This window comes from Notechis scutatus, chromosome 2, assembly GCF_049901735.1.
Source record: "Notechis scutatus isolate UNSWTSFEM ecotype Mainland chromosome 2, rNotScu1.2, whole genome shotgun sequence".
Taxonomy (NCBI): domain Eukaryota; kingdom Metazoa; phylum Chordata; class Lepidosauria; order Squamata; family Elapidae; genus Notechis; species Notechis scutatus.
This window is the reverse complement of record NC_142010.1, coordinates 64769935-64784815: the sequence shown is the minus strand read 5'-3', so window position 1 is coordinate 64784815 and position 14881 is coordinate 64769935. Positions and strand designations below refer to the sequence as shown.

General features: G+C 39.7%; 1 protein-coding gene across 3 annotated transcripts in view; it reads left to right on the top strand.

The window, feature by feature from the left end:
* The window catches only part of RAD54L2 (RAD54 like 2), a 71555-nt gene extending 58402 nt beyond the window's left edge, over window positions 1-13153 (top strand). Inside the window, exons 21-23 of one of the 3 annotated variants that reach the window (XM_087954943.1) lie at window positions 4981-5073; window positions 6639-7079; window positions 10035-13153. In XM_087954943.1, the coding sequence (XP_087811069.1) occupies window positions 4981-5073; window positions 6639-7079; window positions 10035-10102 (602 nt within the window). In that variant the 3' untranslated portion in view covers window positions 10103-13153. Of the gene's footprint in view, window positions 1-4980; window positions 5074-6638; window positions 8473-10034 lie in introns of those variants that run through there. The other 2 variants (XM_087954942.1, XM_026673257.2) reach the window with 2 other exon arrangements.
* Window positions 13154-14881: the final 1728 nt, after the last annotated feature.

Below are 14881 nucleotides of genomic sequence, written 5' to 3'. Positions count from 1 at the left end.
TTATCAACTCTGATGTGAAGAATAATTTATGGGTGGTTGACAGTGGCGCATCCCACTGCATCACAAGAGATAAGACAAAATTTATAAAAATGTCTACAAGCTCTCAACATATATCTCTTGCCAATGGCTGGAAACTGAAAGCTAAAGGTCAAGGTTTTGCACGTTGTCCGTACATAAACCAGGATATAAAAATGTTGTATGTACCGCAACTAAAGTTTAATTTGCTATCAGTAAGGGTATTAGATAAATTAGGTTATGTAATTACTTTTAAAGATAATAATTGCATAATTGAAAAAGATAACAAAAAGGTAACTGCAGCTTTAAATGGAACATTATATGTCTTAGATAATAGAAAGAAAGGGGAGGCTCAAACTGTATTTAATAATATAAAGCCTCATGATGAATGTATCCATTTATTGCATAGGCGTTTGGGGCATGTAAATTTTAAAATGCTAAAACGTACAGTTGAGTTATCTGAAGGAATAAGGTTAAAACCTTGTGATAAATATTTGCGTTGTAATGTTTGCTGTGAAGATAAGAGCAAAGTATTGCCTGCAAATAGGCTAAATGGTTTCAAAACAAAAGAACCTTTAGAAGTAGTATTTGCAGACATAATAGGTCCAAAGAAACCCAGTATGGGAGGTGCTAGATATATACTGAGCATTATGGACCATTATTCTAGATATGGGTTTTGCTATTTAATGAAAAGCAAAACTGAAACATATCAACATTTTTTCAATTGGCTTAGGTTTGCTGAAAGAAAGTCTAAACGACAACTGATAACCCTGGTGACAGATAATGGTACGGAATTTGTTATTAATAAATTCCGGAACAGACTTAAGATAGCTGGAATAGAGCATAAGAAGTCTGCTCCATACAGGCCAGAACATAACGCTTTTATTGAAAGAAGAGGCCAAACACTACAGGCAATGGTTAGAACAATGTTAAATGATTCTGGGTTACCTGATTCTTTGTGGGGGGAGGCTACAATGTGTGCTAATAACATATTGAACAACGTTGTTAATACAACAACAGGTGAAATACCATTCACCAGATGGCATGGCAGGAAACCTGACTTAAGTTACCTGCACACATTTGGTGCACCAGCATGGGTGCATATTCCTGCACAACTCAGAAGAAAAAAGGGCAACATAGAGCTAAAAGATTTTTCTTCGTTGGTTATCAGGCAAACCATAGGGCATATAGATTTTGGGAGAAAGGCACATCTAAAGTGTTATGTAGTGCTAGTGCCCAATTTCTAGAACATGAAAGATGGGAGAAATTAGAACAGGATGCCAATAAAGATGTAGTTATTGAATCCTATAGAAATCCCATTAGTTATCCCTGTAACTTTAAAAAATAAAGTAAAGAGACAAATACAGGATGAAATAGTGCCCATAAAGGAAGAAACAGATTCAATAGCTGAACAGGATGAGGAAGATGAACAGGTAGTAGTTCAACAAAGTCCTCCTGTAAGCCCTGTAATTCCCAGAAGAACTACACGTGTATCTAGACCGCCTGATAGGTACCAGGCTAACACAGTGTGCCAGATTAATCAAGTTCCTAATTCTGTTGAAGAAATTAAAAAGTATCCTAATAAGGAAAAAGAAAAATGGTATGCAGCAATGAATAAGGAACTGAATTCATTAAATGATATGAAGGTGTATGAAAATGCCAAATTACCTGTAGGAAAGAAATCCATTGGCTGCACATGGATATTTAAGGTAAAAATAGATAAAAATGGTAATTTAATCCATAAGGCAAGGTTAGTAGCCCAAGGTTTTAGGCAGAATGCTAATGACTACGATGAGGTGTTTGCACCTAGTCTTAAGGCAGCAACCTTGAGAGCAGCTTTAGTGTGGGCAGCTAGTAAAAACTATATAGTTAACCATTTAGATGTGGAAACTGCTTACTTGCACGCCCCATTAAAACATATTATTTATATGAAAAAGCCTGTTGGTATTAAAAGTGAAAGTAAGAATAATAATGATTGTTGGTTGTTAAAGAAAAGTCTCTATGGTCTTAAACAATCAGGCTATGAATGGAACCAGTATATTGTAAAGGAACTAGACAATATAGGATTTAAAGCTGGTTTAGCTGATCCATGTCTGTTTAAGAGGGAGACAAATGGGAAAGTATCATTATTATTACTATTCACAGATGATATTGCTTTGATAACTGAAACTAATGATGAAGCAAATAAAATAATAGCATCATTAGGAAAGAGAATAAAGATCAAGCAATTAGGGAGATAAAAAGTATCTCGGTTTGAATATAAAGAAAACAAGGAAAGGTTTTAAGATATCTCAGGAAGATAAGATAAGCAAATTACTAAAAGATTACAAGATGGAGCTTTGTAAGCCAGCTAAGACTCCAATGAGTCAGGAGTTTAGCAACACTGATGTACAAAGCCCTAAGTTTGATAAGGTGATTTATCAATCTTTAATTGGTAGTTTGAGTTATATTAGTAATTGGTCTAGACCAGATATATCGTACTGCGTGAATCAGTTGGCTAGATTCAATTCTGCACCATGTGAAAGACACTGGAATGCAGCTAAGAGGATATTAAGATATCTTAAAAAGACAATGAATTATTCATTGTATTTAGAACCAAAGGGTGATTTAATTCTAAGTGCATATGCAGATGCTAGCTTTGCATCAGAAAGAGACACTAGAAAGTCGACTTCAGGAACAGCCATAATGCTGGGTAATACATTAATAGGCTGGAAGTCAATAAGACAACAGCATATAAGTTTGTCTACTATGGAGGCAGAATTCTCCTGTTTATCATTGTTATGTACAGAATTAATAATGTATAAACAAATGTTAATTGATATAGGTATAACTGTAGATTATCCTATAATTATACATGAAGATAATCAGGCAGCAATTCAAATGGCCACAAATATTGGAGTAAAAACAAGGAGCAAGCATACAGATCTAAGATACCTAAACGTGAGACAATCTGTAAGAAGTAAGATGATTCAGCTAGAGTACTGTATGTGGGAGGACAATTTAGCTGATAATTTTACTAAAGCCCAAGGTGCCAGTAAGCACCAGGAGAGTTGTGAAAAATATGGGATTAGATTGTAAAGGTATTATATATTTATTTCACCCAAAAGGGGAGTATGTTAGGTATAACATTGATACCAAATATGGTTTGGGTGAATAAATATATAAAACTTAGATATCATGGTTTAAGTGCTTATCACTTTAAGCACAATGCAGCAGGCAATTAGCCGATTAAGGGTGCGGTTAGAAGTTACAATATAAGGATGCATTAGAAGATGGAAAGCTGTCTCTGTGTGTTACTGTAACTGTGTGCTGCTGCGACTTACTGTGTGCTGCTGTGACTAACTGTGATTACTGACTGTGAGTGCCTGTGACTGAACTGTTATTGTTTGCTACTGTTTGCTGATTTACTGCGTAATTCTACTGAATATCCAGCGTTTGTTTATCTGGAGAGTGAAACCGGAGGAGGAGAAGATATCTTTATCGGCTGATAAAGATATAGCAAGGACTCTTAACTTGGACTATACTAGTGAGTCTTACTGGATGGAAATACTGTGAATGACTTAATGGACTGAATGACAATGCTTAAACTCTAACTGGATTAAAAACTATTTAAACTACAAACAGTGTTTGTGTTCAGTGTGTGTATACTCATTGGGCCCTTCCTGGCTTGACTACTGCTGCAATACTCTTCTAGGGGTTAATCCCCAAACCCTAACAACTTTGCTATGAACAATACAATCCATACAAAATGTATTCAACAACCAATAACCTCATTAGGGGGAATTAGACAACCCATGACCAGTCTGCAATATTTTGATTCTAGAGAAAAAGCCCTATGCAAAGAGTGAAGACAACTATATTGTTGAACTAATAAACTTTGAGCAGTCCCCCCTGTGTGTGTGTGTGTGTGCACACGCGCACACACACACATACTGTAGCCACTGATCCCATCCTTTCTGCTTGTAATTAACATAGACTCTTCATAATTTATTGTGGTGTAGTGTTAAGCATTCTAAACATGCAAATTACCACCCATGAGAAAAGATTGCATGAAATATTACTTGTAGTTTTGAACACTTGGTCTTTTAGTTGCATCCTACAAAACTAATAGGATGATATTGTGCCTTTGAGAACTATTGATTGTGTAGTGTTGCTTTCATATCTTTGCTACAATGGTCTGCAATATTTTGATTCTAGAGAACTACGCAAAGAGTGAAGACAACTTATTGTTGAACAAAAGGTGCTTTGGTCTGTTAGGTAGACGTTTTTTCCTAATAGTCACTATTGTATTTAGAAATGATTTACGTGAATGAAGGCAAACATACGTGCCCCAGAATAATGTTTCAGGATCCAATTGAGTTGGTCACCGGGGACAGAGATTTGTTCTTCCAAGCTTTCAGACTAGTGAATCTTCTGAATCTCCAGGATGTGGAGAAGCTGGATCTCCAGACACATCCTGGAAATTGACAAATTCTCTGATGGGCTTCAGCACAAATCCAAAGCTTGGAAGAATGAATCTCTGGTCCCACTGACTCAGGTTGGATCCTGCAGAAATGGTTCAACTCCTAGGCTCCCAGTTCTGTGCTTATAGGTTCCTGTGTAACTGATACAAGATTCTGCATCCCAATGAATGAAATTATTCTTACATATTCTTTGAATAAGTAAATGTGACGAGGAGCTAGCATGTTACAATGTAGAGCACAAGTCACAACCATAATTAATACCTCCAGTAATGCTCCTAGTCTCCCTATAGACTCCAGAGACATTCCTAGAAAATAACACGATGAGTGAGTGGAGGCATGTCCATCTAGCCAGTAGACAGACAAAGGACAAGTAAACTGTTAAAGAGTTGGTTGTTGTGAATTATAGTAGCTGCCTTACTATACCTGTAAAATGCTCTATTGACCCACCCATCTCCCAATTGGGGAGGCCTAGCATAATTATTATGATCCATCTCTCCCCCAGGAACATACATCCGGACCAGTGATGGGCGGATCTTTGCTATCCGAACTACTGGCAAGCCAAAGGGCAGTGAAGACCATCGCATGGTTGCTTCAGGTGAGCACCGTTTCTGAGTGTCTCTTCTATTATTTTACTTTGAAAGCGTTCAAAGGGATTATTGATATTCAAACTGTTTTTTCCTAACATCAGTAATAAAATGCAGAGCTTAGAAGATATTAAAAGACATTGATTAAAAGAATATAATTGCATTCAGTTAGAGAAATGAAAATTATATTAGAATCAAGCTGAAACAAATAAAAATTAATAAACATTTAGCATTTTAATTCATGTTAAAGCAGGAAGGAAGAAGACCTGACAATGTGTTTACAAGGAGGATGTTTTGTTATGATTTTTATACTTTGCTAAGTGTTATCAATTTAATAAATTTTGGAACTCTTTTTAGCAGCCAATGAAACTATCTATGCCAGAGTTATTCCATTCATACAAAGGAAATAAGAAAAATGGTTTTCATGGTAGAAGTTAAATAAACCAGACTTAACTTTATTTCTTTCACACATTATTTAAGATTCTCAATCTTTAATTTATAGACTTTTTACATTATTGATTATCACGGACATTGAATATATTTTGAACTCACATAATACATTTCTACCATGCTTTATAACTTTTTAAAATCTTTTAATATAATATTTCTGTGTAGACTTTACCCAGCTCTTAACTTCACTTAAAGAATTAGCTTTTTCTTTGCAAACCCATGACAGCCTGGAACTGATGTTAAAAAGAAAATTGATCTGAATATTCCTCTGTCAAAAATCATGCAACAAATGCAGACAGGAGAATTGGTAAAACCCATGCCAAAATCAGCCCTTTAATTGAGTAGAGAAATGAAAAGGCAAATAGTGAAAAAACCACAACAGCAATATTGTTCCATTTTTATCACTAGAATACAGGTAATTGCAAGTGATGCAAGCGTTTAGAGTTGTGGTTTCTAAGGTCTAGTGTTTGCATGAACAACACTAGAAGCAGAGAGTTTGGAACAAGATTTATCTGTTACAGTAAAGAAGGTACAGGTATACATCACCCATCTTGCCAAAATAATGCAAATTTCCAGCCTGTTAAATTGTGTTGAGAGAAAAAGCTTTAAAACTGAATTTTGAATCCTTCCTTTCTCCCGTCCTTTTCTTGGAAATTGCTGGCTTTCTTCTTTAATGACTTTTCTTTAATGACTTTAGTGACTTTGCAATGAAACCGGCTTATCAAGAGCTATGTTCTGGAATCTCTGCCTGTAAGCTTTTAGTTTTAGTATCACTTGAGAAAACGTCTGACTTCATTCATGTTATACAGCTCAAAAGGATATTGTAATACACAGTATTGAAAGATGGATTGGTTCAGAAGAAACAGCAGGGATATGGGCACTAAATACTATCTTCTGGAGGACAACCAGCATTCAGTGTAAACTGTAAACTTTTCTTAGACCCTACTGCCCATAATAATTTAGATTCCCCATCTGCTACTGAAATGAGTTACTGAAAAACAAAAGTAGCTTACAGTCTCATTAACCAGGCTGGGTTTTTTTTTTTCCTATGACCTCCTCTGATACTTTAGTGCCATTCCTGGTTACTTTCTCCATCTTACCTGTTGTTATACTCTGCTTTACGCAGGATCCCAGGGTCCATCTGTTGAATCCACAAGCAATGGCAGACACAATGCCTCATCACCCCAACTTCCCAACCCAGAGGAGCTCACTCGGCCTATTTCGCCAGATAGTCCTGAAATCATCAGCGAACTGCAGCAGTATGCAGAGGCGGCAGCTGCCCGTGAGTCCAAACACAATTCTCCCACCACCAATACTACACCTGGATACTCTGCTCGGAAAGACAATGCAGCCCACGCGACAGCTCGTGGAACTGAGCAGCGAGTAGGGACCCACGGTTTGGCTTCTTCCTCAGCCTTGCCAGCCACTAGTCAACCTGTTGACAGCCACTCAGTGCTGGACTTACGAGGGAACAAGCGTAAGTCAAGTTCACCGTCCGGTCCAGATGAGCAAGCCCATCGGCAGCAGAAGAAACGCTCACTGCCAACAACCGGTCAACCATACGAAAGTGGGTACCCTGTCTCTGGTGGGTTCACCATGCCCTCTGTCCCTTTAAACCACAACTTAACCCATCCATTTGCTCCCCAAGCAGGCAACTCATTGTACATGGGCACAGGCTCCTCCTATTACCAGCTGCCTAGCTTGCTATCAGATCCTCATCTGATGTTTCCTGTGACTACTGACCCTCTGCTGACAGCGGGCACTGCTAGTTCTTCTGCTGCTACCTCAGCCACCGCCAGTGTCCCCTCTTTCATGTTAAACCCCTCCATGACGGGGGTGCTCTCCAACTATTCGCTGCCCTTCTCACAGTCACTCCTCTCTGAGCCCAGGATGTTTGCTCCTTTTCCATCCCCAGTCTTATCCAGCAGCCTTCCCAGGAGCATGGCATCTGCCTACCCTGGCTTCATGTCACCTCACGCGGGATATCCAGCGGGGGGCCTCCTTCGGTCTCAGGTGCCTCCATTTGACACCCGTGAGGTCTCTGAGGTGGGATGCAGCTCCAACGAGGATGAGGACAAAGATGATGATGTAATGGAAATCACAGGGAAGTAATGGGCCTAGTCACTTCTTATAGATTGCATCTTTGGTCGGGAGGCAAAAAATTCCTTGCTGGACCTTTCTGGGGGTCAGGATTTTCTATCTAGAACACAGCAGAAGTGGAGGAGGAGGAGGAGGAGGAGGCTGGAAAAGAAATGGCATGTTTAGTTGTCAAAGATCTGCTTTGTATGGGAACTGAATTGAATGGACACCCCTCCTCCCGCAAGGAGTGGGGAGAAGCAAGAGTTGGGCAAGGGAAGTATCACTGCAAACCACAGGAGTGCCTCCTTGACTTTTCCCTCCCATGCTGTCTGTGTTGTCCAAAAGGAAGACTTGCCATTAATATTTCAGTGCCCTTTGTTAGACTGGAGACATCGGGCTGATTTTTTTCTTCTTCTTTTTTTTTTTTTTTGGTGTCTATGGAATAATACTCATACACAAAAACGGCCTTATCTGAGAAAGTTCATTGTCCCATGATCAAAAGCCGGAGATTTGGTGCCCTAAGAAACCTGAGAATGAATTGCGTTCTTGACGGAGGGAGGGGCGCGGGGAAAGGAAGAAGCAGGCAACCTGTCGCGTGTAGGTGGGACTGGGAGGGAAGGGGTGGGCAGGGTCTGTGTGAAAACGAATCCTCCATCTTCCTGAACGTTCAAGGCAAATCAGCCCAGGGCCCTTCCTCCAGGCCCTCGTGGAGCGGTGACAGGAGTTGGAGAGATGGGGTGCAGATATGGACTGCCCTACCACCACCTCTTGCGTTTGAAGACGGGGGGGGCATTGGTGGGTCAGTTTCTTCTGGTTTCTTCAGCACCGTTGGTTTAGGACTTGTGTCAATCGTTTCGTGAGGTAGTGCTTGATGGAGACATTTTAAGGCTTTTCTCAGTTTCCCCATCTAGCTTTCTTTTTTTTTTTTTTTTAAAGCGATTCGTCTCCTGCTGCTCCTCCCTCCCCCTTTGAAGCGATGATGAGCCTGCAGGTCTGGCAAAAGAAACAAGCTGTCAGGTTTCTGTTGACCGGAATGAAGTAGACCTCCTTGCTGAAGGGGTTTGCTTGAACTCCTTGTACCCGCTGCCAGAGTTTTTACTGACACTGACTGGATGATCTCCCTCCTCTATAGAACCGTTGTTTTAATTTATTTCATGAAAGCGAAGTATTTATTGGGGAGCTATTTCCCGCTTCTTCTTTGCTAAAAGCAGCTAGGTTGTTTATAGTCTGGCCTGTTTGAGGAAGGAAATAAAGCAACAAGTAGATTGCTTGACAAATGCAGGGGTGTGTTATAGGGCCAAGGCAGAATTACCCCCACCCTTGTGCTACATTGGGGAGACTGGGGGCCAGGGGCATTATTTGGCTAGAGCTTTGTTTATTCTCTAGCTTTTCCCCTTACAGTGGCCAACAGGAAGGTTGGCGTTTGAAGTGACTCTCTCATCAGTCAGAGACACGGATTTTTTTAAACTAGGTTCCCGCCATTCCAGTGGTTTAATAATAATAATAAAAAAAAAAGCTAAAGCTTTTCAGAGGAAAGTCCCCTCTATATTGTTGCTAGTATCTGGCCCAAGTTTTTATAATACGTTGCCACAGAAGTGTGGAAGGAGAAGCCATTTATTTTCATAGAAGGCTTAACAATAGAAGGAAGTTGCAGAGGTTTGGCATAGAAATCAACATTTGCCTTCTTCTCTATGGTGCAGGAAAGGGAGACGGTGGTGGTACCTCTGGGGCGGGGTGGTGGTGATTGATGAAATAATCCCCACCCCCTTTTGTCCTTAAAAGATTACACCGGGTCAATCGGTGTTATATAAGACATTGTCATTCCAAAGACAAGGGATGAGGCACTTGCACACCCCATGACAAGGAGTCTGTGAGAGAGCATCGCTAAGAAAACCTTCCCAGGAGAGGGGTTCAGATCCTGTTCTCACCTTATCTTGGTTATGTGGTTGCTGCAAAGAAGAACAGTGGATCCACTGAAGTGGCTAAAAATTGCCAGACTCCCCACCCACCCACCCACCCCCATCACGAAGAACTTTCTCTCTTTCGTGCATTATACCTCTCCATGAAAAGTAGTTTGAACTCCACGTGATTTGAATGGAGGTAATGTGAAAATCGAGCCTTTGCTCACCTTGTAAAAGACCTACTAGACCTCTTCGTTAAAGAGGTCGTGGCTACTTGTTTTTCCTATTGTGAATCAGAAATGATTCTGAGAGAAAGCGCTGCGTGAGTACGACTGTGTGTATGTGTATACTTTTATGTACCATTAAAAAGCATGTAAAGTTGGGTTTTCTGACTACTTTTCTCTGCTAACTGGGCACTGTCTGTCAGGCCTGACTTCACCATTTGTAGAAGCCTTAGATTTAAAGTTAGCTATGCAAAAATTACTTTAATTATTTTAAAATAAAAACATTAAAATAGTGCTTTCTTCTTTAACATATCCTAGGAGTTGAAAACCGAGGGGTTCTGAGCAAACTTCTGGACAACTTGTCTTTGGATGCACCATGGGATTAAAAAAAAAAAAAAAAACACAAACACAAACCCCCCACAAAAATAACAAAGCAAATTAACTGATGGTGTCCATTCGAGTTTCTCCAAAGACTTGGCCTTGGTACGTCTGTGAGTCATGCCCTTTTGTGATTTGTATGTGTCCACCTCATGCAAAATAAAGTCGGCACTGATTGTACTGTAAACTGCAACCCTCTAGGTTGACTTGGGAGCTGGCTATAGGCAAGGGGGCTTAGGCCTAAGCAGTTTTTGGTTAAGGATTTTTTTTTCCTCCTTCAGGTTCCAGGCAGACCCAATATTCAGCATAGTGAGTTTTGGGCAGCAGAGCTGATAACAACTTGAGTAATCCTACTAGCTCCTGCCTTGACCTTCATGGAGAAATGGGGCAGTCAAGACAAGCTAATACGTTTTATATGCTATTAACGTCAGACTGCTGTCTCTAGATTCTCTTGTCTCTTTTGAACATTATATCCAAGCACAGAAGAGTCACCAGACTTGACAGGCTTTGAGGACATCCTTACTGTAAAATATGGGATGTTTGATTAGGAGAATAGATACAGCTGTGATTAAGTAGACCAGGCTCTGTAGTCATCTTTTAAATAGGAATGGAAGATAAAGTATTAGCTGTAGGAAATGGTGTACACCTGTAACTTACTAGTCTGACCACTGGATGGCAATGTCGCATCTCTTGGATTATTATTAGATTTTAACAATACAATATTTTTAAAAATTGGCTTTTGTACTTGGGTGAGAAAAGTATAAAAATGTAAGTCTGACTGTGCACATCTTTCTTCTCTCTCTCTCTCTTTCCCTCCCTCCCTCTCTTTTTGTTTCTTTCTTTGTTTCTTTCTTTCTTGTCCTTTCTCTTTCCCCTAAAATGTTTGTGTTAGTGGATTGCTTGAACATAATTCTACCACTGACAGGGTCCATTGGGGTCTCCCTCCACCCCCCCGAATATACACACATCTTCAGTGAGACCAGCCACTTTCCGTGAGTTTTGGAAAGAAACACATTTGGGCAGATTCCTCTACTTCAGCAAGTGCCTGACCTGTGTCTCCTTCCTAATAATAGGGGTTTAAATGTAATTGGTCTCCTAGAGATTAAAATGCATTCCCAGCACTTGCAAAGAGAGAAGAGTGTTGCCACTGGCAATGAAGACCGCATTGGTCTGCTTTGCACCTTTCTTGCTTCTAGACAGCTTCAAAAACAGCCTCTTTCTCACATATGAATTCTCCCACGCATTCACCATCCTTAGGAAGGTGTGGCTTCTAGAAACAAAGGGTGGCTGTTGTGCCTTGTTTGTGAAGAACAGAGAATGCTTGACTTGGGAGCTGAGTCAGAACAGCACAGTACAATGTCGGAATGGTCTCTTCCTTGATGCACTGTATTTTCCAAGAATGTAGTGGCTGCTCAGAAGCAGCCTATGTGTTTGTGTTGTGAGATCTCTTGAATTCAACTATTCCTTTTATCTCAAGGATAATTTTTCCTCCCCTTGCTGGCTTTTTGTTAGATCTACTTGCCAGGGTCTGTGCAATTTGCACTGCTAAATTTCAGACCACAAAAGAAACGAGGAGGAAAACATGTATTCTGAATTTACAGGTGGAGCTGAGATACAGTTAGATGTGCTTGGCTAAGGTCTTGGGATACTTAGGAAGGTTCTTGCATTCCTCGGATGTTTCGGATCTGCATGTAATCTTTGGATCTTCCTTGATAAACCACACATTGCAATATTTCTCTGCGCTTTAGAGCAACAGTACCGTACCAGGTTGGTGTGGTACAAAATAACACTTGATCCCCTTAATAAATGCTTAGGGTAAAGAGGTGACCTTAAACTGTGATATTTTACAGACCTTGCTACTACGTTCAGTTTCACTCCAATTCTGGCAGTATACAATTTAAAACTAACAAAAGATCATCTTGTTTAGACATAGATTTCCTATGATGAATTATTTTTTGGTGAGGATAACACTGGAGGGCTTCTCCCCAACCATGTTAAGAATTGCCCACATGTCTGCATGCTAATAACTGCTCTCTCTCTCTCTCCGTGTGACCAAGATACGGAAATTAGGAGAAGCGCTAACCAGAGAGGACAGGTTTGATATTAAAGTGCTCCTATGGTACTGCATTCTGTGGGACACAGTTGTAGGGACGTATAGGGGACAGTTTTAAGGAGAAAAAAAACTGATTACAACCTCTGTCAAGGAATCCCAGGAATATGCAAGCTTCCTCTCATAAAATAATGATCCTATTGATTGGTCTATCCGAATTATGTAACTGATGGCAGCAGTGCAAATGTTTCTTGCAAGATCTCAAGTCGAGTGAAAATTTACTAGAATTACATATATTTGCACTGAAATCCTGATTTTGGCATTGTAAATATAATTATTAAACTGGAGAAATGGTTGATCTTAGCTCCATTAAACCAAGGGAAATATACACCAGTAGATTAAAACAAAATCGTGTCTTATTTAGTACCAAAACCATATTATATCAAGTCTAGGGATTTAGAAGGACATTTTTGGGAATGCTTGCTCCTTGTAACTCAATCAGGAAAGCAGTAGGGAAGATATTTGCAAATTTAGGGAAGATCAACAGAAATAGAAATTGAGAGCTGGCAGAGAGGGAGAAGGAGTCTTTTTTGTGTGTGCTCTTTATTGAAACAAGACCACTAACAGCTGGCCCACAGCTGCATTGCTTCTTGGGTCCTATATTATTAGTTTCCCTGTTTTATGTTCTCTGTCCCTCCATTAAATCTGTTTGTATAGGGGAGCCAAATGAATTGAACGGTTTTCTTGGTTTGTTTTTTGTTCTGCCTTTAGTTTGTGGCCTGTGCTTTGTGGTTGAAATAAAAAGACATTTCTGTAGCAGGGTCGGTTGGTTGGCTGGTTGCACGCATGGGATATGTGCTTCCCTCATCTCTCTGTCCAATGGGATGTGCTCACCCAATCTCCCAGAGCAGAGACATTGATCAATTTTGTTGTTTATATGATGTATTTATTTTTACTTGTGTTTCATGTCATTTTTTAAAAAAAATAAATAAATTGTAAGTTGGTATAATGCCTATCAACTGTCTCTCCTTTTTAAAAAAAAAATAAACTTCAAATGTTGTGAAGGATTTGGTAATTTTGGTCTGCAATTAGTTTGAATTTTCCCTCCTAAAGGTTTCTTTCACGGAAAGGAGAAAATAGTCTGACAACATGAATTTGCATGTTTCACAAACAACTTCTTGCATTGGTTTCAGTGATATTCAGGCACAATTAACTAGCTAATTAGCTAATATATTAGCTTAATTGAATCTAGTTAAAGCCTTAATTTCTAGACAGAATGCAAATGTGTATTGTAATCAGACCTTACAACCAACCCACCTACACTATTAAGAGACTGAAGTTCCATCACTCTTTTTTATATATGAATTTCCATCAATTATAAAGATTTGGTTCAAAGCCTAATTTGAGTTGCACTGATTGGAAATGGACCAAACTGACTAAACCAGATCTGAAGTGCAATTTGGAAACCCAAAGCTTCTGCCACTCATGGACTATCTATCATGTGTCATCTGTAAGTAGTTACATTGATATTTATGTGAAGTAAAGTGTTAGTAAAAGATTTTTAAAGGCTTTATAATGAAAAACTTCTACTATTTTCCCCCCATATTAATAGAATTTTAATATTTGTAGGCACAACTCTCTCCCTTCTGCGAAGATGAACCAGGCAGATATATGATGTCCGTGCTCAGAGATTCCTCCCCTCCCCCTCTTCTGAGGGATAAGAAAGGATCTCTCCCCTCAATTATTTTGGCAACAAATTCTCAGAAACCAGTAGAACTTGGATTTCAATGTTACAAAAGGGTAGTTGGAAGATGTTTTCTGTTAAGGGATTTTTCCAAATTGATTCTTGAATAGGAAAGAATACATTTAAATTACTTCCCTTCGCCTCATGTTGCGGTGGTGCACATCACTATCCTATTGTGTGACACATTGGGTAAAATGGGCCTACAGGCTCATCAGTACCCAACCCAGAACACTGCATTGAGCCGAATATCTGGTCATCCAATACCAATTTCAACTTTGGTTCGATTAATAATCAGCAACGATATCAGAAGCTGACATTTCATGGCCCATATTCTGCCTGAACTGCTGAGATCCTGTTGCTGGGTGGAGGACTTCAACCTACCCAGATATATGGAATCTGGGACAACACATATTCATGGCAACCATGGATTTGACTTAAGTCATTGAGAGTCCAAGACATAGATGGTGTTGCACGCTAGTTTTTATCCTGGGGTGGTTTGTGATGTAATCTGGTAGTAGAGGATATAGCCTTACTCTTTTTGCCACTGTCAGATAATTCTCTGATTCTTTCTGCCCACACCCAAACAGGGAACTAGATTCTATTAGATCGATCTGTCCCAGGAGACTAATGGATCCTGCTGACTTCCAGAAAGAGCTTCGGGTTTCCCCCCGCATCCCACAGTTTCAGCATGGGACACCTGAGGCCTTGGTAATGAGCATGTGATGAGGACCCCTTAACACCAGATTGCTCCTATGCAGTCTCTCATTTGTACTCTGAGAAACAAGTAGGTGAAATGCCAGCAGTGACTCCTAGAACATGTTCCTAGTCATATTCGACTTTCTATTTTTGGAGAAGACTTGTTTTACTGGATTTTTCAAGGTTGCCCAACTTAGATTTAGATAACTCTGATTCAGATGAATTCCACCATACAAGGGGAAGACCTTGTTCTATTAAAAGCAGATGCCACACTCTGTAATGGTTATTTTTTTATTA